This window comes from Sphaeramia orbicularis, chromosome 8 (assembly GCF_902148855.1).
Source record: "Sphaeramia orbicularis chromosome 8, fSphaOr1.1, whole genome shotgun sequence".
Lineage (NCBI taxonomy): Eukaryota > Metazoa > Chordata > Actinopteri > Kurtiformes > Apogonidae > Sphaeramia > Sphaeramia orbicularis.
In genome coordinates, this window is record NC_043964.1 from 52,678,131 (window position 1) to 52,704,527 (window position 26,397).

Here is a 26,397-nt window from a genome sequence, read left to right on the forward strand (position 1 = left end):
GTCTGAGTCATAGTCCATGATCCCTGTCTCATGGTCATGTGTGAGGTCTATCTGTGTGTGTGTGTGTGTGTGTGTGTGTGGGGGGGGGGGGGTCCTGTGAGAATAGCGGGCCTGTGCTGTTGCCTGTCGTACCTCCGCCTTTGTGTTTGTATGTGTTTGCTTTTCCTCGTCTCCCCCGTAGCGCTGAATTTGATGGTGTGTGCTTTCTAGCTGGTGCCCACTGTACTGCCCCCCTACCCCACCCCCCATCCAACCCCCCACCCTCTCTTTACACTTCTCCTTCTCTCTGCCAACAAGTCTCTCTTTCTTTCTCATTCCTTCTTTTATTCTCTGTGCTCACGTCTTTCTTGGCGAAGCAAAATGTTCCCACAGCTCTCACAATCCCTCCCACCTACCCCCCTACCCCTCCACCCCCTTTTCTCTCTCTCCTCTCCCCCTCTTTCCTGGTCTATCACTCTTTTTTTTTCTCCCCCTCTCGTCCCTTTCTTCCTCTCTCTCCCAATCCCTCCCTCCTCCTTCTCTTGTGTCTCCCTCTCGTTCCCTGGCAGTGGCTGGCATCACATGATCCTCATTCCCACTTGTACCCAGACCTTGCCCCACACACACACACACACACACACACACACACACCACAACATGGGAAACCTCGGAGCACCGCAGAGTGGCTCATGTCTTTCACTCACAGCTGTGAACCTCAGTGCTATACATTTTATCCCCTGTTCTGTTTGCACGAAACTTAATATACACAAGTCATCAGCACAGTTTAAACAAGTCCTGCCAGTGGACACAGGCTGAGTGTTTTTCGCATGTGTGTATCATCCACTTTGCCAGACCAGCTGATAATAAACCGATGATTTACTATTCACATATTCCCAGAGTCTAAAAATGTCCAAATCTCACACCTAATATGTCACATTTTTTCAAAGATTTTTAAAGCCACTCGTATTAGCTGTTCTTTTTTTTTTTTTTTTTTTTTTTACTGAAGTGAGATAGAGACTTTTTAGCTCTAACCCCTCACATACACTCACCCACCCTCCCTTCTCGCTAAAGCCATGGCTGCTGAAATCTTTCCCACTGCTCCCTCTTCTCCCCCTGTGAGAGGCAGATTTCTTTAGCATGTGTTGTTTCGCTGTTCCCTGCTGCCAACATGTGACATCTGCTGGCCAAATGGAGCAATAACACCTCTCCATATGCATTTGAGTTTAATGTGAGCATTTGGATATGATGGTAGAGTGCTTCAAACCAGCACTAAAGGTAATCGCTAATAGGGCTTTTCCTACATAGGAGCACATAGGTGAAATGTAGGACTCCCTAATGTTCAAAATGTTCAGCTGTCGGTACTTTTTTAAATTGAAACATCACAGTACATTCATTCATTCATCCATTTTCTGAACTGCTTTGTCCTCATGAGGGTCGCGAGGATGCCGGAACCTATCCTGGCTACTTATGGGTGACAGTGTGGTACTGTCACAATACAGATCTTGACTTTTATTCATCAGCTTTAGCATTTTTTTACACTCTGGTTCAAGCACAAATTGTTTGATTCAAATCTTTACTTGTATTTCTCTAATGCAAGCAATATTTAACCATTCAAACCACTTCTACACTTTATAAAATAAACCTCTTTGCCACAGACTGAAGTTGTCTGTTAACTTAATGTCAATAAATAAAAGTGTATAAAAAATTTAATTAAACTTAAAAAGTAAAAAGGTTAAATACTCTACATAATATGATCAGGGCCATAAAACTAGTTCACATTCGTAGTGTTTTGTTATTATTTTTTATGACGTAAAAGTGTGACGTGTGGTTTTTGGTCACTTACCTGTGTGTTTTCATATAACTGTTGGAACACTATTATTCAAATCATGACAAAACACAGTTTTTAGTAGTGTTGCATTGATTACTCCATTAAACCAAGAACTGTAATCATCGATTAATTGGTTTGCATATTTTGTAGCAAAAAAAATTCCTTGATTCCAGCTTCTTGATTTGTACCATCTCTACTTATCTCAGACAGTGAATGGATTTGTTTGGATTGAATTTGTGGACTAAAGACATTTGAGGTCATCATCTTCAGCTTTGGAAAACACTGATATTTTTCACCATTGTTTAACATTTTAAAGCATAAAATATTAGATTAGATTAGATGCAACAAGGAAATTCACTGGTCAAGGCAGCAACACAGCAAAGCACAAGAAAAAATGTGAATAGCATGGAATAGATCCTTGTCACAGGAACAGTGAAAATCAGTTTGGCAGCAAAAACACTTGCAAAAAGGACTGGATAAGAATATCACACAAATACAGAAGGAAAAAAATGTAGGCATGTTCAAAAGCTCCAGAATAAAATATTAAATATACATATGCTGCTGAAGTACTATTAGAACTACTGAAATGTACAAAGCTAACTAACTACAAATAAGGATATTTATAGGCGCTATAGGATATGTAGAAGGTAGATTGAGAAAAACAAGGTACATGTGTTGTGGTTATTGCACCACAACACATGCACAACACATTGTTATATTCATGTGCAGCATAAAGATAATGTAAAAGACAAACTGTATAAAAAATAGTTATAACAGTAATAATAAAACTCTATTGACTATATACATATTTACAACAGAGTGGAACTGCAAAATGTCAGACATAAACAGGACAGGGTCAGTGGGTTAGTGTTTGATTAACTGAGTAACGTCAATTGACAATGAAAATTATTCCTAGTTTTAGTTCTAGTTTTTAGTCAAGTAAGATAAACCCTCTGACACTGAGCGCCACCCCAGCACCTGAGGCTCCGCGATCCGAGGGAAGAGAAGCCATCACTACTGTTTCTAAAGCTTTGTTTGTGCTGATGTGGTTCCTGGTTTGGGTCTGGATGAACAGAACGTCTCGTCTCCCTCCCTGTACATCACAGCTCATCAGCATAGGCACAGATAAAAGATAAAAGAAACAGGGCAGAGGGAGAGAGGAGGAGGGAGGGAGGGGAGTGGGGGGTACACATGGGCAGCTCGCCAGCCGACCCCCTCCCTCCCCTCCGCGCCCCTCCATCTCCACCCTTCTACCCCCTGCCCTCCTCTCTCTCCCATGGTTGATTCCCTTTAGGCCCCTCTCACCCTTTCTCACCCCCTGGCTTGGCGGCTCTGTGTGGCGTTGGCACGGCGAGGGCGCAGGCGGCACACAGACGGCCACGCAGATGGGCAACGGGCGACGCAGGGCTGCCTCCCCACACCTGCTCCTCGCTGGCACGGCGCTCGGGCCAGGCGGCCACGCACTGCGCGCGCACACACACTCAAGCTAAGAAACACAGATGTGCATCCGACGCACAATGATCTGGCTCAGTTTATTGAACTTTCCCATGTCGAGGCAGACACACCAGGACACACGTACGCACTCCCACCAAGGGTTATTTCCTGATGCACACGCACGTTTTAAGTGTTTTAATAAAAGAGCGACGTCTCCCTCCTACACTCCGCTGCTGAGCCTGTCAGTCACAGATGTTTACACGCTTATCTCCAACTGCGCCTCAACATGTGCTAACCAGAAATTTTTTGCACATATACACTATCATAAACATATAGAAGACACAATCTCACATCCAGAGCCACCAAATGATGTATTTATAGTCTAACACCCACACATTCACACTTCAGCACTACCAGCACAGAAAACACATTTCACAATTAATCACATGGCCTCATGCTGCGCTGTCACACACAGTTACATACCACACATCCACTGAACTACATAGAGATGCACTATTGTCACTTTTACACTCAACGTAGGAACAAAGATTCAAAGAGATCCAAAGCCTTTTATTGTCATGTGTACAGTAAAGAAACAGGTTTTCCTGTCCAATGAAAATCTTACTTTGCCGTTCACGCTGAATGCCAAGATGTATGAAAATAGAAAATTAGAAAGTAGAATAATTTAACTAGGAAATTAAAACAGTGTCATTTCAGAATGGCATGCAAAAGAGAATGAGCATACAATATAAACTATTATTAATAAATAGATATATATTTTCATAAATGTGCAATGTATGAATAATTGTGCGAACTGTCAGAGATGAACAATAATGATAAATAATAAACTGCATTTATAAAGCACTTTTCATTCAGTGGAATCTTACAGTGCTACGAAGAAAAAGAAAGTCCGACAATAAAAGAAAATACTAAATATAAAACAAAACATCATGGTGGGCCTTAAAAAGCCGGTGTAAACAGAAATGTCTTCAGTCAAGATGAAGCCCAGTGACTGTGAAACTCTGAGGTGGTCAGGGAGGGAGTTCCAGATATAAGGGGGGGGTGGGGGGGGCAGAGGACAGGGCCCTGACACCCTTGGTCCGAAGTCTGGTTCTGTTGAGGAGAGGGAGGTTGGTGCTGTGGGGCCGGAGACTTTGGGCAGATGTGTGAGGGGTGAGGAGGTCCTTGAGGTAGTCGGGGGTTTTTCCAGGGGTGCACTTGAAGGTAATGAGGGCTGTCTTATGGTTGATTCTGAAGAAAATTTGGAGCCAGTGGAGGTTATGGAGAACTGGAGGGACATGTTTCTGTTTATGGATTTGTGTAAGGATTCTGGCAGCGTTGTTTTGAATGGACTGAAGTTTGAACCGTATGATATTAGTATAAAAAGAGAAGATTGATTATTTACAGGGTTCCAACAGGGTCTTAAAAAGTCCTAAGATTTGTTTTGTAGCAGTTTTTTTATATGATTTTGCCTTGTTTTCTTTTAATTAGTTTGTTGGTTTGTTGTGTAATTTGGGTTTTTTTGTGTTGTGTTTGTGTGGGTTTTTTATGTCTAAGGACATGTTTATATGAATAAAAAGAAAGCAAAAAGTCTAAAGTCTTGAATTTTCAAATCTGCATTTAATACGTTAAAAAAGTCTTTAAAAGGTTTTCAATTTGATGTGGTCATGTTGCCATAAACGTGTTTGTTCTATTGTTACCCTCGGCCCTCACTACAGGGTATTGTCATCAGTTCATTGTCCGTACTTCCGTCCGTATGTGCAAAAACTCTGGCGTGGACTGAAGGCCGAGGGTTTTCAAATGGGGGCATGTTATGCAGTTTAAATGTCTGTTAAATGTCCAAGCTGTGAAGAAAGTAACGTTAGTCGACTCAGTTCCACCTGTTCCAACCTGATCATTTATATTAAAATTAGTAACCAATTATGGCTAACTTTGCAGCCCCCAGTGAGAAGTGACTCAAGGTGCTGAAGTAAATAAATAAGTTTTCTTGAATTCTAGGAGTCACATTTTTTTTGCCAGTATGGCTGTGAAATAGGCATTAAATTCTGTTCTAAGTCATCTTAAAAAGTCTTAAATTGTAGAAACCTGTAGGAACCCTGTATTTAGATTTACATAGATTTTGCAGTGTGTCTAATTATGTGTGTTTTCAAGCTTGTGCCAAAAGAATTGCCAGAATTTGAAGCTGCTGGTTTAATAGGTAGGGTGTGGATGTGGAAGCCAAATAAACTTCCCAGGAAAGCACCGAAAATAGCTGAATGAAAAATCCATCCTGAAACTGAAAACCCTGGATGTTTTGAGATTGAACTAGTGAAACTTTATTTGTTAGCAGAGAGATGCTCCATTAAGAGCAAATAGGCCATCACAACATGAACCCCGGGAAATAATAGAAGACTCCATGCAATTCTCAAAGTCGAACAAAGGCAGGACGTGGAAGTTACTCAACAGAATCAGTGCGTTTGGTCAGTGGTTCAGCTTCACACCGCATCCCCTTCAGAGCTGGAACACCCCTCCGAAACAAAAAAAAAAACAAAACAAAGATAAGTGAATAAAAATGGCACACTATAAAATGAGTAAATGAAAGGGAGCTGGTTAAAGTGGATGACTCAGCTGAGCTGGATCCACTGGAACCAGAGTGCCTTTTATTATCCTGTTACACTCAGCTGTGCGTTATCCAAAACACTGACTCCCAAACTTTTTCAGTTCAACACCTTAAAGACAAATGTGATGTCTCCCTGCGCAAATTCACAAAAAAACATCATGAATTGGACTAATCTTTGTAAATGTGTTGACTGTTCCACCGTCAAAATGGGGCTGAATCAACACACTGTACATATGAGGATAAGAATTACTACGGTTGAATTTAGGACTACAAAACTCTGCAAAAACACTGCCAAAAAATCTAAATCTTACCAAGTGTATTTTTCTCATTTGTAGTCCAAATATCTCATCATACTTAAAATAAGACAATCACCTAAAGAGGAGCTTGTAAGTAAGATATAAGAACTTATGTTTAGATAATAGATCTGGAAAATCTTATTTTAAGAAATCTTACCAAAATAATTTTCAGTTGTTCCATTGGTAGATTTTTTACTTGAATTAAGCTAAAAAAATCTTGAATTAAGCAAAAAAAAATCTGCCAATGGAACAAGTGAAAATTATCTTGGAAAGATTTCTTGAAATAAGATTTTCCAGATCTATTATCTAAACATAAGTTTTTATATCTCACTTACAAGCTCCTCTTTAGGTGATTATGTCTTATTTTAAGTGTGATGAGATATTTTGATTAGAAATGAGAAAAATACACTTGGTAAGATTTAGATTTTTGCAGTGAAGCTAATTATTCCGACAAACTTTGCCAGCATATCTTGATGTTTTGTACATTTCCTCAGATGTAAATTAAATGTCAGGTCAAGGCTGATTTCGTTTACTTGAAGGTCGTTTTAGTTGACCTCCAGTTCAACATTACCCTACATCTCAGACAGGTCACACGAACATGTTTTTCTGCTAAAATAAAGACAAAATTGTGCGTGTTCATGAGGCTTTGTGACTTTCAACGCCTAGAACATAGAACATAGTCTCATCTCTGTACAGCAGCTGCATTACCTGTCGATTTTTAGCTCACCAGCCAACAGGGCATGAGCTGTTGTGAAGGTGTCGTTTTTATTGTCGTCTTCATCTTTGTTAGCAATTTCTCTAAACATCTTCACGACGAAACTACTAGTTGGATTATTTTCATATTTTTTATGTATCTTCCTTGGGACAATGTCTACAAAGTTTGTTTGCAGTTTTGAAAAATGTTGATTTTGGAATTTTTGACACATTTTTAAAAATATTTAAAATGTGCCTTTACTTAAATTGGTCCATATTTTGATGGTTTATAATCTCTAAATGGTTTGAGATATCAATATAGTTACTGTTGAGCATTGACAGGAAGTCATATATGGACTTTCATTTGAGTCCAAGACCTTTGACCTTGAGTGACCTTAAAGGGTCAAAGTCAAGGTCAGTAATGTCTAGATTTCTACAATCTTCTCTGAAACTAGTGGTCGGATTCGTTTTAATTTTTTTATTTAACTTCCTTGGAACAATGTTTACAAAGTTTGTTCATGGTTTTGAGAAATTCTGATTTGTTACTATTAATCACTGATAGGAAGTCATAAGTCGCTTTTCCATTGACCCTCAAACTGCGCAAATATAACTTGCATATAAAAATGTACTTAATGGAAAAACGACAATTTTGCCAAAACTCTTGTTTTTTGATTAAAGGTTTTTGTGCTGGCAAGAGATGGTTTTTCGGACGTAAATCAGTTGTTACTATATCAAGCAAAACTCCAATGGAAAGATCTTTTTCCGCAACTAGAGTCACGTGAATTAAACGGATGTTGACGGACGTTACAAGGGAAGAAGAAGAGTTTAAAAAGAAACATGGCACGGTATGTGTGGACACACCAGGAAACCCAGTCATTTTATAATTTAGCACAGGATAGAGGGGTAATATATAACAATAATGAATATATCTGTAAATCAACACAATATTTACATTCGTCGTCATGTTTATGGAATGACTTCTCGTGTCATCTCGTGATAATAAATAAACAAATCCTTGCATTTGTGATTTAATGGAAAAACCAGCATTACACGCTTCTGTTTTTTCGACATTTAGTAAATATCGGTAAAGTTTTACACAGATGTCTAATGGAAAAGTTACTATACATGGACTTTGATTGAATGAGTTGAGTTCTCTTCCAGTGAAAGTACCGCCCACTTCTGTTGGGAGATTGATCTCCTGCATCTAGACCACAGGACTGGAACATAGAACAGAACCTGATAACCTCACAAATTAAACAGGGGATTGATTATTGATCGAACATGGTGGTGAGATACAGGGATATTGGTCCTAGTTTTATTTTGATGTGTATGATGGGGTCTGACATGTCAATCAGCTCTCTGCCACACTGACCTATAAAAAGTCTGAATGATGAGTAATGAAAAAAAGCGTTTGTGACCAGGGTCCCTATCTGTGACGGGGTCATTCATGGGACAGATATAGTCATTACTGTGTCCAATAAGGACCACTGGCCTTAAAACCAGGGTCAGAGGGTCCGGGTCTGAATTGTACAAGACTGAAACCACATCACTGCATGTGGGTGATCAGATTGGGAGAGTGATGAGTACTTTTAGAAAACCGGAAACAAATCATCAAATGAAAATTGAGTGGGGAGATGGAGAGGATGAAGGAGGTGGTGAAGGAGGAGGAGGAGGAGAAGAAAAAAGAAGAGGTTGAAATGAAGTCCAATAAAAGAGCCGAGCGAACATCTGTGTGGGATAGCCGTGGGGATTAGGAGGGTTTGGAACATTTTAAGCGCATTAAAGATTAAAAAAAAAAGGTCAGAATGTTTAGCAACATACCGATAAACCTCTTAAGCGAAACCCAATTGGGGAGGCTGCTTGGTTTCTTTATCCAGAGGCTGGTGATGGGAGGGTGGGGGTGGAGAGGCTGGGGAGAGGGGGTTATATTGTGCAGCCACACGCTTAAACACTCCTGTACTGAATATATGCATATTGTTAGCCTCATAGCGTAATTGCCTAACTCATACACAAATGGACAAAAGTATTGGGACACAGGTGTTCACTGCTAATTATTTGGTTCTTACCAAGATAGAAAAAAAACAACAAACTTGAAACTAGAAATGTTAGATAATTTATCTTATTTTAAGAGTTAATTTCTTATTTTTAGTGTTCGCACATCTGTTGACATGCTTGTTTCTAGATTTAACAACCTTAATTCAAGAAATCTTGTCAAGTGAAATTCTCTTGCTGCATGAACAGATATTTCACTTGTTTTGTGTACCCTTTTCCTCAGATTTAGTGTTTTTATCTTGTTTTTAGACACCACTATTTTGCAGTGTTTCTTTTCTAACAGGGGTCTGGGAGACAAAACAATTACGACAAATATCATAACATAGTTTTATAATGTGATAAATATCATATTGATTATTAATATTGATGTTTCTATGTCCGATCCTCATAAACAGGACATCTTACAGCTGTAGACATGATGTGTCCCAATATTTATGTCTATATAGTTGATAAACATCAACATTTCCTTAAAGTTTAATGGGAGATTTTTCTTTTTCAGTGAGACGTGAAGAAGATGGTTAGATGTGGAAGAAAATTACTATTTAGTCAAAGCACGAAAAATATTTTAGAAATTTAGTAGAACATTTGAAATCATAGTCATGGATAAAAAAAAAAATTTAAAAAATCAACGTTGAGAGAAGTTTAGTCAAAACCATCTGAGGCATTTTGGAGGCAAAGATAATTTAAACCAAACTAACCAATGCAATGATATTTATCCCAATATAAAACTACAATATGACATTTGTCATTATTTTTTTTGTATCATATATATAATTTTGTTCTTTTTTATCCATGACTATGATTTTAAATATTCTACCTCTAAATTTCTAAAATTTTTTCGTGCTCTGACTAAATAATCATCTACTCACCCTTTAAACGAAGGAAATATTGATGTTTATGAACTATATGGACAAAAATATAAAGACAGATGATGTCTACAGCTGTAAGATGTCCTGTTTATGAGGATTTGACATATAGACATTTATATTAATTATTAATATGATGTTTTTCCCAATATAAAACTATACTATTACATTTATCATCATTGTTTTGTCTCATATAAAATTTTGTTCTTTTTTATCCATGACTATGATTTTTAATGTTCTGCCTTTAAATTTCTAAAATATTTTTCATGTTCTGACTAAATAACCATCTTCTCACCCTTTAAACTTTAAGGAAATATTGATGTTTATAACCTATATGGACAAAAATATAAAGACAGATGATGTCTACAGCTGTAAGATGTCCTGTTCATGATGATTTGACATATAGACATCTATATTAATAATCAATATGATGTTTTTCCTGGTATAAAACTATACTATGACATTTATCATTATTGTTTTGTATCCCAGACCCTTTAGAAAAGAAACACCTGAATTCAGCGTGTCCACATACTTTTGTCCATTTGTGTGAGTTAGGCTATTATGCTATGAGGCTAACGATGTACACATAGTAAGTCACTCGGTTTTCCTTCTGCTGTACATCAGTATACAGCGTTGTTCACATGCCATTATATTTAGAATTTCTGCTTCCATGTATCTTATCTACATGAAATCTGATTAGGGCTTCCTGAGTCACATCTGGTTGACATGTATGAACAGGGTGCCACAGCTGCATTCCCACAACTGGGAACTCGACATGGAACCGCCGCTTCTGCTGGTGCCCACACACTCCACCAGGAATGACTGGGTTTAAGGCCACAACTGGTACGGACACATGAGAAGAGAGGGAGGAGGGAGATGTCCGAAACACAGGCCGGGAGGGGGAGAGGGAAAGAGAGAGAGAGAGAGAGAGGCGACATGGACAGAACAGAGCTAGGTTTGTCCGCAGACCTTAGTGGCCGTTGGAGGAAGAGGCCCCTGTCATTTGACTGTGAAGTGAACCGTGTCTGGGGAGCTATCCTTAAATGACACTGACGGGTGGAGGCTCAGGCAGAAGGGTCACGGACTGAGCTGCAGCTGTATTGACAGTCACATGCCTACTGTTACTTATGCTGCCTTCACGTGCTGTGGGATTTATGCTAAATACTAGTTACCAACTCAAAAACTGGACATGAACGCCCCCTCGCGTCATATTTTCCACTGGAGAACTGGGAAGAAAATTTGACGCACGAGGTGCCGAGATGAAAATAACCTTTGACCCTTTCAAAATGGCGATGAGGCATTCATGAACAATCATAAACAATGCTTTTTTAATTTTTCTGTTGGGTTTCTGTAAATTGGCTTAGAGTCTGGTTTTGACCAACTCTATATATAAAGTGTCATGAGATAACTTTTTTTGTGATCTGGCATTATATAAATAAAATTTGATTGATTGAGTGATTTAATTGGTTTTCCCCTGTAAGTCGCTTTGGAAAAAAGCATCTGCCAAATGCATAAACATAAACATATTAACGTTGTGCTGCTGTTAGCTGATGATTTTGCACATTTACAGTATAGGCCTATAGGATGAATTTACACGTCCAAACCACTTTTACCTGAGTAGCAGGTCACCATAAATTGTGTGTCAGACATTTTTCATTTTGCTACGACAACAAAAGCTCTTGAACACAACACACTCATTATTTCGAATACGCAAGTGGAAAGCATCATCTTCCTGATAACACTTGAAGGCAGCATTTAGCAGCCAGCGCACACATGCTTGGCTCAAGGGCTCCTCAACATTGTGGAGTGATAGTTTCCTTCATATTTTGCTGTGTTGTTTTTCCTGTAAATCCTAAAATGTGACCTTTAACCCCTGATGTGTCTGTGGTGCTCCTTCTGAATGTATGAGTTATTTTAAATATTCATAAAAATTCAACCGTTTGCTCAACAGGAAAAATTTCAAACCGTGCTGATAGAATAGACCTTGTTCTTTCCATGGACATCTGAGCATGCTCAATACACCCCTGCCCACCACCACCTGTGGAATGGGGGGTAAAACACAGAGCAGTGAGTGACACCGACTCACTATTGTGAAAGGACAGTTTTTTTTAAATGTAAATATTTTCATAGTGTAATGTTATTTTTTTCACTTACATATTTTTCACGTAATTTTTCAAGAAGAAAATTTGTCGTTGTTGTCATTTATCGGTTTTTATGTTATTATTTTACTTCAGATCACATTGCTCTGTATGTGGAACCTGAATTAAAACGATTTTGACACCCATGACTGTTAAAATCTTCAGGGTCATTTTTGCATGTTCATCCTGTGGGCCGGGCTGGAACCTTTGGCGGGCCAGATTTGGCCCACGGGCCACATGTTTGACACCCGTGTTTTAAAGAGTGTAGAGGACAAAGACAGGGTCAAATGCACACGTCCAGCCTCAGCCTTAAGGACTGCAGCCTATTCATCACCTCAGCTCCTACTAATGAACCTCCCAGAGAACCAGTAAACATGACGTAGACACAACAAGAACCAGCTTAATTAATTCATCAGAAGTTGTAGAGAGAAGTTTTTTTTTGTTTTTTTTTCAATGGAGCTGGGTTAGTTTGAAAGTCCTCTTTATAACGTAGCTGTTTTTGGCCGATCAGACGTTTTTAGTGATATCTGAGAGTTCCTTAGTGATTTCTCTGATCTTTCTGATGTTATTATAATAAATCAAAACAATACGAAAAGATAAGATAAACTCTAATTATCCTTTGACAATTCCCCTCAGTCAGTTCTCTGCCATTAGCTCTGAAACACACACACACACAAACACACACTGTCATAGAATCACACACAAAACTGAGATATTCTCAGAGCAGCTGCTGTTTGTTTGTGTTCATCTGGTCATTAAAAAAACCTTTTATTCCACATTTCTTCTCTATGTAGGTAAGATATGAGCACCACTGTCAACTTTTAACACCCAGACCTGTTACATACATTTCAGCCTCCTCGTCGTTGGCCTGACAATGTTGATTTTACAGTCTGTCTGCGAAATCCCCTTCAGTTAGTGCACATTAGATTACAGAGGGCCTGTTTGCTCATGTGTGCTTGTGATGCACAAACAAACACTCTAAGCTGTTTGGTAAATTACTGCTCCCACCCAAAAAGCAGCGTGTATGTGCAGTGTGCACTCATATATGAATATGTGCACACTAAATAGTCCATTAGCCATAGCCTGCATGGTAAGCAACTGAGTATGTGTATGTAATTTTACGTTCAAGTGTCTCGTAATGATTTGCACTTGTGTATATGGATGTGTGTGTGTGTTTTGGTTGCTTTGTGTGATAAATGGAGTGATTAAGTAAGTGTGATTTGGAGTGTGTGTACATTAGCCTAGGTGTGAGTTAGCGTCTGTCTGCATCTGCCATGTGATAAATGCACTGCCGGTGTTACCTTTTGTGTATACACTCCAGGAGTACATCGGCACTGACTATACTGTATATTGACCAAGCAGTAACTGACTGACTGAGAGTGTGTGTATGTGTGCGTGTGTGTGTGTGTGTGTGCGCTCCTGTGTGCAAGAGTGTGCGATTAGCGCGATAGCATGGTATATTTGATGGCCTGTGTGTGTCTGTGGTGTATTATCTCTGGCGGGGTGTGTGCAGGGGGCCTTGGGGGGACTGTGTGCAGGAGATAAGGGTGATTCATCTGGTTTTAAATGTGTGTGTGAAGGAGCATATTTGTGCTTTGGAGGCGTGTGTGTGTATCCATGTTCGACACACGACGTTTTATTATCGAATGTTCATGTGGTTTCATGTACTCCAGCTAGTGCGATGCCTGTGTGTGTTGAGTTGTTGGTGTAGGTGTGCACATGTGCACACTGGCAGTGATTTGTCTCTGCTGATGGTCTGCTGTGGAATAATAATAATCATAATAATCATAATCATACACAGGCCTTCTATTGTTCACAGTGAGTGTAGAGCATCTGTATTCCCTTTGATGCATCCATCCTGCACAGACACCTACTGGAATGTGCACAAACACATGATATTTACAATTTTATATGCATAATTATATTGAATGTTTCAGCTGTGCACAAAAATAGAATGGTTCCATATCATAACTGAATGCGCAGATAGATGCCTCATATATTTATAATGCAATTAGCCACTAAAGCCAGGAGTGTTCTTTATCATTTACAGATCACACTAACTCTGCCGTTCTCTGTATTTGTCAACCAGGACAATGCACTGATATTGTTTCAATAAATGTGAGTAAGTACAGCTGGTGTTGTGTACAAGATTTACCCCCGTTATTTTTGTATTCCTGGTGTTTTCACACATGCGCCTACGTGAGTAAATTATGTACAGCACATATCGTTCTGATTTTACACCCGTATTATTTTTACCTCCATTCACTATGTAGCTTTGAATATTCAAATAAAGCGAAATTTACTATAGGAGTTACTAGAGTATTCGCAGTAGTACTAGTATGGTAGTAGTGATTACTATAGTTGTTACTGGAGTACTAGCAGTAGTAGTAGTAGTAGTAGTATAGGAGTAGCGGTTACTCTGGTAATAGCTGCCCAGGAAATGGTTCTTGGCTTGGTTTCTGATATTCCGTTTCTGGGTTTTGTGGAGTCCAGTGGGATACTGCCCAGTACTCCAGTACTCCATCCACATCTCCATCTGCTCCTCGTAGGCTCACATCGTCGACTCCAGTGATGTAGACTTCAACTCCAAATCCGTCTTATATCATGTATATTAGAATTTGCAGTTAAAGGTCAACTGATATGGGTTTTTCTAAGGCTGATGCTGATTTTTTTTTAATTTGGTCAGCCAATGGTTGATATCTAAAGCCAATTTTTGAGGCAGATTTTTGAGGCCGATATTTAAGGCCAATTTTTCTTTTTTTTTTTTTTTTTTAAGCACATTGACCGTAAAATACAGCTGAAACACTCAGATAATTAAGATTTTTATGCAGCAATTTAAATGAAATTATTAATACACGTACACATAGTACTCTTTTAACATTTATTGAACTTCAAGTGCTGCCCACACAGGTGCCTGATCAAATATCTTACAACATTTTTACTACTGATCAAATATCGGCTTTCAAAACAAAAATTAAGGTTGATGGCTGATATTGTAAAAAATCAGTATCAGCCAGCCAATATATATCGGTCTACCTCTATTTATCGGTCTACCTCTATTTGCAATTAACAATTACTGTGTAACTGTAAGAGTAACACAGCATACAAATTAATAATCATATATCCATTCACTTTTTTTTTTGGAAAAAAAACAAAACAATGTCAACCAGATAAATAAACTTAACACATAACTGACTGTTACAGTAATCACAATAATATGGAAATCAACTCGCCTAATTTTTATTACTATTTTCTTCTGAAAAATCTGCACAGGGGTAAATTCAGTATGACAGGCTTCACTACTGGATGTTTACATGGAAAAGAATGCGTTTGAGTATGCCTGATTGTTTGGAGCATGTGCATAATTCTTAGAGGTTAAAAAAAAAATATCAGGGTAAAAAATTATATGACACCAGTTTATTGAGCTGTACAGTGTGAGCAGAGAAATGACAGATTCTAGTTCGGTTAACATACCATACAGGTTTCTTGGCTATATCGTCTGTCTGTCACGTTTTACAGTTTGTGTACGAGGACTTAAATGAACTCACCAAATGGTTCAGTAGGAAAACATGCACTGTTACACCTAGTGACACCAAAAAAAAAAGTCTTTTCTTCATCGGCCTTACAAATTGATTCACTCAAGATTCACCTGTTGATGAATAACATGTCAATTTTTAACATTGTAAACATGACATATTCACAACCCATGCACCTTGTTTATGAATCTTACCTTTCACATATCGCATACTGCCTGTATATATCCTTATATGTTGTATATATTTGTTTCATTTGTAGTATAGAGTTAGCTTCTTGTATATTTTAGTGTTTCTTTGAAATTTTTTGGATATTGTCAATACTTTGCGGTATATATTTTCAGTATAATATTGCAGTCTCTTTGCACTTTATGTGTTTTTGTTGCTAAAGAAGAAACAGAGCTGATAAACTGATTTTCATTGGTCCCGTAACAATCTATTCAGTTCGATTAAGATGGCATCACAATACGTCTTTAAAACCATACATTTCCACAGCTCAAAGCTTTTCATTTATTCATACTCTATCATTTATATCACTGTGTTGGAAATTACACTCTTTACAGGAATATTTCTTTGTCATTTGGGTGTGTCCACATAGCAGAGAAGGAATTTGCACAAACATGGAGAAGAGTGAAGGTGATACAGAACAGGTTAAATCTGAACAGGACGACTAAAACCAGTTGAGATCCCTAAAATATCTGGCTGGAAAACTGTACTTTGAAAATAAAGCCACAGAGCGACCATCACCGTTGACGCTCAACATCCATAACCTTGTCAGCCACATATATTTTATAAATTACTTCATCACAAATCTTCAAGATAAAAGAAGAAAAATATTAAAAATACGAGTACCTTTTGTATTTGTCACATATATGAAAGACATGTAATAAGAAACAGGTCTGTTCATGTGTTCATTTTATATAGACTATGCTCTGAATTTCAACAGATGTACTGTGATATGGTTTTGTTTTTTTTTTTTTTATTTGGGTATGAAATGATCATGAGTTTTCAGTCATATTGCACACCCTTAATATATACACACACATATCGCACGTATATTCATGTGTCATCAGTTCCAGCAGATTTATCCACACAGGAGATCATGGCAGACTTCCCATGTGAGCATAATGTGTTTCAGGGAGATTTGAGGAATGTTTTTGGGAGGTTTGCTTTGCTGACGGACCGCCGCCGAGGTTTATATAATGTACAGTAATATTCAACCTGTCTTACTGATATTAGTCTGGATTTGGAAACCGAGCTAATGGCTGAGACCTTTTCCACTAAATAGATTCTGGTTCTTAAAGCAGTTCCATTCAGAGTCCTAGAGCAGAACATATTGTTCCATCCAGCTCTGCATCTGACAACATGACACTTTTTAAAATGTAGTATTTTTTAATGAAACTGCATTCTGTTTCTTAAACTTTCTAATTTTTCCTTTAACTGAGTTGATGCTAGCACTGGCTTTAGTCAGCATTTAATGTTGTTTGTTTTTGTCCCTGGTTTCTCAAACTTTTTTTTTTTTGTGTGTCTGTCCTCTTTCCAGCCTGTAGAATATTGTTAGCCTCATAGCATAATTGCCTCAACTCATCCACAAATGGACAGAAGTATGTGGACACGTTGAATTCAGGTGTTTGTTTTCTAACAGGGGTCTGGGACACAAAACAATGATGACTAATGTCAGAATATAGTTTTAAATTGGGATAAATATCATTGCATTGCATTGGTTAGTTTGGTTTAAATTGTTATCTTTGCTTCCAAAATGCTTCAGAGATGGTTTTTACTTAATTTCTCTCAACACTGATTTTGTTCTTTTTTATACATGACTATGATTTTAAATGTTCTACTTCTAAATTTCTAAAATATTTTTCGTGCTCTGACAAAATAATCATCTACTCTCCCATTGAACTTTAAGAAAGTATTAATATTTGTAAACTATATGGACAAAAATATTGGGACACATCATGTCTACAGCTGTAAGATGTCCTGTTTGTGCTGATTTGACATATAAACATCAATATTAATAATCATTATGATATTTATCCCAATTTAAAACTATATTCTGACATTAGTCATTATTTTTTTGTATCCCAGACCCCTGTTAGAGAAGAAACACCTGAATTCAACATGCCCACATACTTTTGTCCATTTGTGTATGAGTTAGGCAATCATGCTACGAGGCTAATGATAAGACAGAGCAGTTGTTTATACTTAAATTCAGGGGAAAACCTACCACTACTAGTTTACTTCTTTGGTTCCACTTTGTAACCAACTTTTTTTGTTTGCTCAGAGGGAAGTATCAGACGTATTTCCATACTTGTGATTATCAGACACTGGAATCAGTTACTTATTGCCCTCAGTATTCATATGTTTAAACTCAGCTTGAAGATACTTGTCTGCCCTTCACACTGGAAAACAAAAGTCAAAATCTTACCAAGTGTATTTTTTACATTTCTGGTCAAAATGTCTCATCACACCTAAAATAAGACATAATCACCTAAAGAGTAACTTTTCAGTGAGATACAAGAACTGATTTTTAGACAATAGATCTGGAAAATCTTATTTCAAGAAATCTTACTAAGATCATTTTCACTTGTTTTTTTCACTTGATTTTTTTGCTTGAATTAAGCAAAAAAAAAAACTTGAATGAAGCAAAAAATCTGCCATTGGAAAAATATACTTGGTACTATACTTTGGATTTTTGCAATGCAGTGTCTCGTTGGTTGATATTATTTCAGTAAACTGAAACTGTTGTTGACTGTAATGACGTATCAGTTTCATAAAATTAAACTAGTCGTGATGTAAATACACAGCAGGTAGCCCATGAGGGTAAATCTATCTCTATTAGCTTGATGTTGTACACTAAAATTCAGTAGAAATTGCCTTTACAGCATCTACAGGACAGCCCTCGTGCACTAATGGATAGTGCAGATGTAGCGAGGGGAACTGAAAAGGAAATGCAATAAAAAGGATGATATGGTGATGAAACAGTTGTGGAATGGATAGCAAGATGTTTGGCAAGAATTACAATGGACATTTTGTTTTTCATTGAGGTTTCATTTCCTCACCATCAAGAAGCACCTGTAGTTACACAACAGTCGGAAACATTCACATTCTCAGTATATTTTATGTGTTCGTCAGTAACCCTTAAGTAGACATGTTCCATTAGCGTCCACATTAGCATGCATTTATTTCTTCATCTCAGGAGTCTTGTCATTTCTTCTGTGCTTCCCCCATACCAATAGATGGCCTCACTGAGACAGATGGCCAGATGGGATGGGGCCTTTTTGTATTGATAGCAACGAGATTAAAAATCATGATGGCACTTCTCATGTCCACTGAGCTGCTCCCAATTAAAGGCAGATTCATCAGACAAAAGCACCTCGTCACATGATCGGATTCAAATACCTAAAAGAGCACAAGCAAAGCCAAAAAGGTGGATACATCTCTTAACAGGGATGGATTTCTGCTTCCATTTTACACATAGAACTGGATTTAACACCTTAAAATGCAGAGAGACTGATAGAGTAAAACCCATCCTTGTTACAGTGTCGCTCAGCGGCTGCCAGACTGTCGCTGCCAAGAAATACTTAAACAAAACAACAAATTGAGCCCATGCCAGTAGGCTATATTATTATCTTCATTCGAACTAATTGCCAGGCCAAACAGCGACACATATGCACACACAGGCTCCAACTGTGGTTTGCCGTCGCTGTTGTCATGACAACCGGGCCACCGAATTTTTGGCTTGGAACCTGTCACTTAAAATAAAAGAGATTTTTGCAGAGGTACACAGGTATAAAAGGTTTGCTGTGAAATGCATGATCCCATGTGTTGGGGCTAGCATAGTAATGCTTAAAAACCCTCAGGCTTCTAAATCCTACGTTTATCATCTTGTTTTGTTCTAAGTCCCTTATGTTAGTGTGTGATTCCTTTTCAAACTTCAAGTGCATCTTTAATCGTACTCTGTGCTATTAGTTGGCGCGACCCTCGCAGGACTGCAGACAAACACCCCAGTGGTTTTATCTTCACTCCATTAGCATCACATATCCTCTGTAGGTCTTTTTATCTTTAAGACCAGTGGGTCTGTGTGTGCTTTGCAAGCGTGTGTGTGTTTGTCTCCGTGTGTGTGCGTGGGTGTGCCGTCAGCTAGCAGGAATGCATGGGTACCGCCAAAGCTAAGATGGCTGCCAAGCACTAAGATGGCTGCCAGGATTCCACAGAGCGACAGCACGAGAGAGAAAGAGAAGCTGAGTGTGAGAGGAACTGAGGGAGAAGGACGTAAAGATGGACTCTCACTTTGCAAAATGAGGGGAAGAGTTTTGTGAGGGAAAAGAAACTCTATCCCTGTGTGTTTCCCCTCTTCAGCATGATGAGGTGATTTTGTTTCTCTTTTTGTCTTCTCCATCTTGGCAACGAGCTCACAGGGTGAATGCTGCGGCAGTTTGCTGGCACGTAGTTGGTGCTCTAATGCCACCCAAGATTAGGGCGCTGATTTGGGCTTAGAAGACGATGAGGTTGAGGGGTCCAGCTTTGGCTGTGAGGGGGCCACACTCTGGCCCAGGACAGCCTTAAAGCTTCAGCGCTGAGGCCTAATTGGCCTGAATGGTACATATGATACAACCATAAAACTCCACGAGGCTACATTACACATCTGAAGAATGGCAGCAAAACTGGCTGAGGGAGCTAACTAACCCCCCACCCCCATCCCCCCTCAGCACCCCTAAATATGTTGAGGCAAACACAGTATATGTAAGGAGTGTGTTCATGTTTGATTAGATGAACAAAAAGGTAACTGGTTTGCAAACAGAAAAGGAACCTAAAGAAAGGCAGAATTAAATTCTTTGACGTGTTGTTAAGCATGTTGGGAAAGTGATTTCCTCCACCGTGACAGGCTCCAGGAGTGAGCAGATTAACCTTTTGATTCGTTTTTTATGACTTTCAGCTGAGGTTGAATCTGAGCGGAAATATGCACCTATCTTTAACCCATAAAGACCCAGTGATTCTAATGTGGCAGTTCCCAAATAACTTTTTCTCTATTTAACCTTTCTTAAGTGATTTTTCACCATTTATTATAATATTATCCTCTGTATTTTGCATTTTTTCAGTGAAATTTGGGTATCTTTCTGTATCTAATTTACTGATCATATAGATATTCATAAAAGCCCAGATTAATGTCAAGGGTTATTATATCAGAAACACACACAACTGAGGAAAAAGTGCCATTTTCAGTTAAATATACCATTAGCTGAACATAACCTCAGTGTGTCCATCCACTGTCATTGATCCAACTCCATGGGTTTTACTGGTGAATTAATGTTGTAGAAGATGACGGTGTTTCCATGGTAACTACGGAGCCTCTGAATGTCCAAATGGGTCATATCTGATGACCATGACAAGATGAAGAACTGTATTTTACACAAATTATTGACATGGATTGATAGGAGGGTCTTAAAAAAGTCTTAAAAGTCTTGAATTTACAAATCTGCATTTAATACCTTAAAAAAACTGTTTAAAAGGTATTAAATTTTATATTGTTGGTCTTAGGTTCTGTTCCCATAAACTTGTTGTATTGTGTTTAAATATCTGTTAAATGTCCAAACTGTAAAGAAACTGACATTAGTCGATTCAGTTCCACACGTTCCAACCCGATAATTTATATTGAAATTAGGAACCAGTTATCACTAACTTTACAGCCCCCAGTAAGAAATGAGCCGGAACGGTGGGATTCAAGATATTGGAGTAAATAAATACATTTTCCTAAATTCTAGGAGTCATGAATTTTTGCCAGTATGGCTGTGAAATAGGCTGTGAAATGGGCATTAAATTCTCTTCTAAGTCGTCTTAAAAAATCTTGAATTTAACTTACAGGAACCTGTAGGAACTCTGTGATAGGATTAGTGGATAATAAACATTTAACATCAGTAAATGATTTTGGTAGATGTTGGATATTTGGGTCTTTATGGGCTAATGTTACCTCATGTATCTGTTCAGTGGAAAGAGGAAAACAGACATTTTGTGAAGTGTACGCTCTGATGCTAACTCCCCTGTTCATCTGACTGACCATCCCTCTCTCTCTCTTTCAGAACAATCAGGACAATCAGACAACTCAAACCAGCAAGGAGACACAGACGTCAAGCCCCCACCCAATGGTAAGTGAACGCACCGTGCATAATTCCATGTGAACATGCATTAAATGGCTGCGTTTACTGAATGAATCCACATCCAGTCTATATTGACACTGCCCCTGCATACAGGCCTCTCTGTGTGCAAAGTTGGGTCTAAGTTTATTATGGTAAGGAGAGCTGATGGTACTGTAGCGTGGGGGTTGTGCTGGGATTGTGGCGGGCCACTCATAAATCACACTGACGTTATTGGAAGATGGGAACCACATGGCCGCCGCCGAGCCGAGCGCTGACCTCATACGCTGTCCCCGCTGTGGTTAACCCTGGACAGAGATGGAGTAAAAGAGGGAGAGGGAGAGAGAGAGAGAGAGATGGAGAAAATGGAAGGTGAGGGGGGTAAAGGAGAGGAGTGATGGATAGATGGAGGGAGAGAAGGGAGGCGATTTAGGAAAAGGGTGTGGAGTTAAAGCCACTAGACGTCCATGTTACACACAGCGTAGACCTGGGTTATATATGGACATTAAAGAGTCAAGTATCCAGCATTAACCAAACTTCAGCAGGGGAGGTTAACAAAACAGCAACTAATGTACCTATGGTCCACTGGGCACCTGTTTTATTATAGTATGTGTACACAGGTGACAAATGAAAGAGAAAAAAAAAACAACCAAAAAAAAAGTGTTTTTAACCCATAAAGACCCAAACATCCACCTTTAACCACAACCATCTACTGACCTAAATGGTTTAATACCTGTTGATCCACTAATCCTATCAACACATGTCAATAATTGGGGTAAAATACAGTTTCTCGTCTTTTCATGGTCATCAGATATGACCCATTTGGACGTTCAGAGGCTCCGTAGTTACCGTGGAAACACCGTCATCTTCTACAACATTGATTCACCAGTAAAACCCATGGAGTTGGATCAGTGACAGTGGATGGACACACTGGGTTTATGTTCAGATAATGAGAGATTTACTGAAAAAGTCACTTTTTCTTCAGTTTTCTCTGTTTTGATATCTTTAGAGATTAGATTAGATAGAACTTTATTGATCCTTCAGGCAAAAACCTCAGGAAATTGAGGTTCTAATAGCAACACAAACACTGCATATACGCACAACACTACAAGAAGATAGCAAAACAATAACTATTAAAAAGAAAACGGTATTGAAGAAAACAGGCAATTGCACATTGTAAAGTAATAGTGGAAACAAGTAGCAAGATGGTAATAATAATAATAAGTAGCTAATTATGTTATATGTATGTATATTATTTATATATGAATGTATAGTTTAATAATCACAGCATAAAAGTTATTGTAAGGTGGTAACAGTAATAGTCATAATGATATATAATAATAATAATCATAGTTATTATTATTATTTTTATATTCAGCGGTAAGAAAAGTAAATTACCAGCAACAAGAAAACAAACACTGCACACTGAAATAAGCAATAAACAACATAAACAACATTGCACCACAGAATTGCAGAGTCCCACTTAGTAGAGATAAGTGTTTGAATTTGAATTTTCTCTGAGTTTTCATGAGTAGCTAAATTAAATATAGGAAAGTACATGATTTACAGTGAAATATTCAAAATACAGAGGATAATATTCCAATAAATGATGATAAATTACTTAAGAAAGGTTAAATAGAGAGAAAAATTTATTTGGAAACTGCTACAGAATTAGCACTGGGTCTTCATGGGTTAAAAGATGTTGGGAACAGCATCAGTGCACTTTGATATACAGGTGTGTGAACCTGTGTAAGGAATCCTAGAGTAACTCAGAATACAATACCGTCATAATATGTCACTCAAGGTCATGATTCAGTGACTCTGCAACAACCGCTCAATACATCATGGTATCTAAAAAGCAGAAAGGTTCATCCACTGTGGTGTCAGTTTCACAAAATCAGACAAATGAAAAAACACCTTGTTAGTGGAAAATAAGTTTTGTTTTTCCTAAAAATAAAAATTATTTCGTAGCACATGTTTTTTCCCTTATGAGTTTAGGCCACACTTTCAGGAGAAGTGCATCCATGTCTTAATGAAAATCTACTGCTAGTGCAATACAATGCACATATTAGGGCATGTCCTAAAAGTACCAAAAAAATTAAATTTATTATTTTAAATGGACCAGGCTGTAATTGTGTTCCTTTTGACTAAAAAACCTGCCACATAAAATTTTAGGTCATTTCCATTATATTTAATGGTGCTGCAGTTGGATGTTAAATTGGCTCTGTGTATACTTGTGTACCCAGTGGATGTTGTTTGTTCCTTTATTACAACAAGAGTACAAAATAAATGTATTAGCCAGTGTAAAATATTGGTGTGGATCTGTGGGAGATCTGTGGAGATGAAGCAGTAGCAGTAATGACCAAGCATCACCCTGGAGCAAAGGAGCGCCATCTATGGGCCCTGATGGACATCTACTCCACGTGCTGTAAAGCTGATTCAGGATGTCAACCCTGTCCTCACTGAACAGGGAGAACAAGGACAATACCTGCTACCAGGGATGTAACGATTACCGGTATAACGATAAACCACAGTAAAACTGCCAACGGTTAGTATTACCCTTTAAATTCTAATTATCATGATAACCGTGTTTGATTACCGCACTTTTCTGGAGAAAACGCCTATGTAAAGATCTGCCTTTATGTCAAATATTTGAATATAGTTTTAATTTTTTACAATTCTAATTGTATATACCTAATATTTGGAACCAATATTCACTTTTAAAGTCTTTGAAAAGGTTTGCAAAGCATCTGTGTGTAATTTACGCAATAAATTACAAACATTTTTCGAATTGGATTTTATATATATTTTTTATGTTTTTTGTCCTTTTGTGTTGATATAGTAGGTTAAAGTGAAAAAATAATAGGCAGATGAGACAGATGAAGTTGTGCTGAAAAAAAAGATACCAAACATGGGTATAGTAAACATTTGTTTATATTGTATATAAAGGCAAAATCCAAAGTACTGAAAAACAGACAAAATTGACTCAGACAACTAAGGATTAATACTTGAACGTTTCTGCCACCAGAAGGAACATTTTGCCTATTTATTTATTTATTTATTTATTTATTTATTTAAAATACAACGTGGTTCAATTATTTCAGTGTGTGTATTACTACTTTTTGAACATTTTGAGCACAATTTCAACAATACCACGATAATAATGATAACCGTGATAATTTTGGTCACAATAACCGTGATATGAAATATTCATATCGTTACATCCCTACCTGCTACAAGTGGCTTAGGCCCACAGGCACCAGGATCCCTGCACAGCAAAAGAGAAGCCCACCCACCAAAGGAGAACAATTGCAAATTTCAAGTACAAACATTTAGAAAAACAACTGTTTGAATGACACTAATTATTTTGTACAAAATATTTGTCTATTTAATAAAGCTATTTCATTAAAATATTCATACATATCAAATTATTATGGTGTAAAACATAATAAGCACAAATAATACTGCTGTAAAATTTTTATAAAACATGTTTTTTCATCATTTGGAACATCTTTGGGGGGTGGCCCACAAAAAAATCCAAACTTGATTTTTAAAACACACCCTAGCACAATATCTGTGATATAATGCAGTTTAGTCCTATACCAGTATTTTATCCATCATTTCTTCTAAATAATGCAGAGATGGAATACCATTCTTCCAAAGGATATTCCCTCCTTTGGTGTTTTGTTGATCTGTCCCACATGGCCTAAAGTCTCCCAAATCACTCTCATACCTATCAAACTAGTCAGTCAGACCTTATTTCATACACTGGAAAAAATCAAACCTTACCAAGTGTTTACCAAGATAATTTTCACTTGTTCCATTAGCAGTTTTGATTTTTTTTTTTTGCTTGAATTAAGCAAAATTTAATTGAATTAAGCGAGAAAAAAAAAAATCTGCCAATGGAACAAGGGAAAATTATCTTGGTAAGATTTCTTGAAATAAGATTTTCCAGATTTGTCTAAAAATCGGTTCTTAGATCTCACTGAAAAGTTACTCTTTAGGTGATTATGTCTTATTGTAAGTGTGATGAAATATTTTGACTAGAAATGAGAAAAATACATTTGGTAAGACTTTGATTTTTTCCAGTGTATAAGTTTTCCAACTAATTCCTAACTTTTATGTTTATGAGGCCAATATATCCGCTCATTTACACGCCTTCAGTGGCTAATGCCAAAGTATGTGGCAGCCTATTTGTTAAGTCTTTGTAGATTTATTGGTTTTACAGATTCATAAGGGTGACGCTAAAATGACATTTTGGTTTAATATTATTATTTTAAATTAAGTATGAAGGCATGTCAGACAGAAGAGTAATAGTGCTTTAATTTTAATATTCCTTGCTGTTTTTATTTTGATAATTACTTAGTTATGATGATGTGGAAAAGCAGTGACATAAAAAGATGGGTCAAAAAACATGAGAAGTCCAACTGTTTTATAGGTGGTAAATAAAAGCAAAGGCAAGTTTTCCACTGAAAAGCATTCATCAGACAGATGTTCAACCTCTGCCCATTGTACTTGATGTTTTCTGTGAAGTAGTTTCCATCATTTCAGCTGCACCCGCTTTGGGTTTTAACCCCAAATAAAGTAAGCAAATCTGGCTACTCTTGGTTTCTCTGATCATCTGGCATTAAATATGAAGCCTTAAGTATGAAGTAGTGCCATTCTGTTGACAAGCTTTGATGATCAAATGGTCAAAAGGTTCAATAACGAAAATGGAATTGTTCTCATAAAGGAAGGTCAAAGGTGTGTGTGTGTGTGTGTGTCTGAGTGTGCAGCATTACACCCCTATATACTGTGTATTCTTTGATATGCACGTGTCTACCATATAAGTTCTAATACACT

General features: G+C 37.7%; 1 protein-coding gene across 10 annotated transcripts in view; it reads left to right on the top strand.

The window, feature by feature from the left end:
- Positions 1-26,397, top strand: part of nfixb (nuclear factor I/Xb) — a 217,686-nt gene that overhangs the window by 159,455 nt on the left and 31,834 nt on the right. For all 10 annotated transcript variants that reach the window (XM_030141290.1, XM_030141292.1, XM_030141293.1 and 7 more), the window contains one exon: positions 21,502-21,567. In XM_030141290.1, the coding sequence (XP_029997150.1) occupies positions 21,502-21,567 (66 nt within the window). The remainder of the gene's footprint in view (positions 1-21,501; positions 21,568-26,397) is intronic.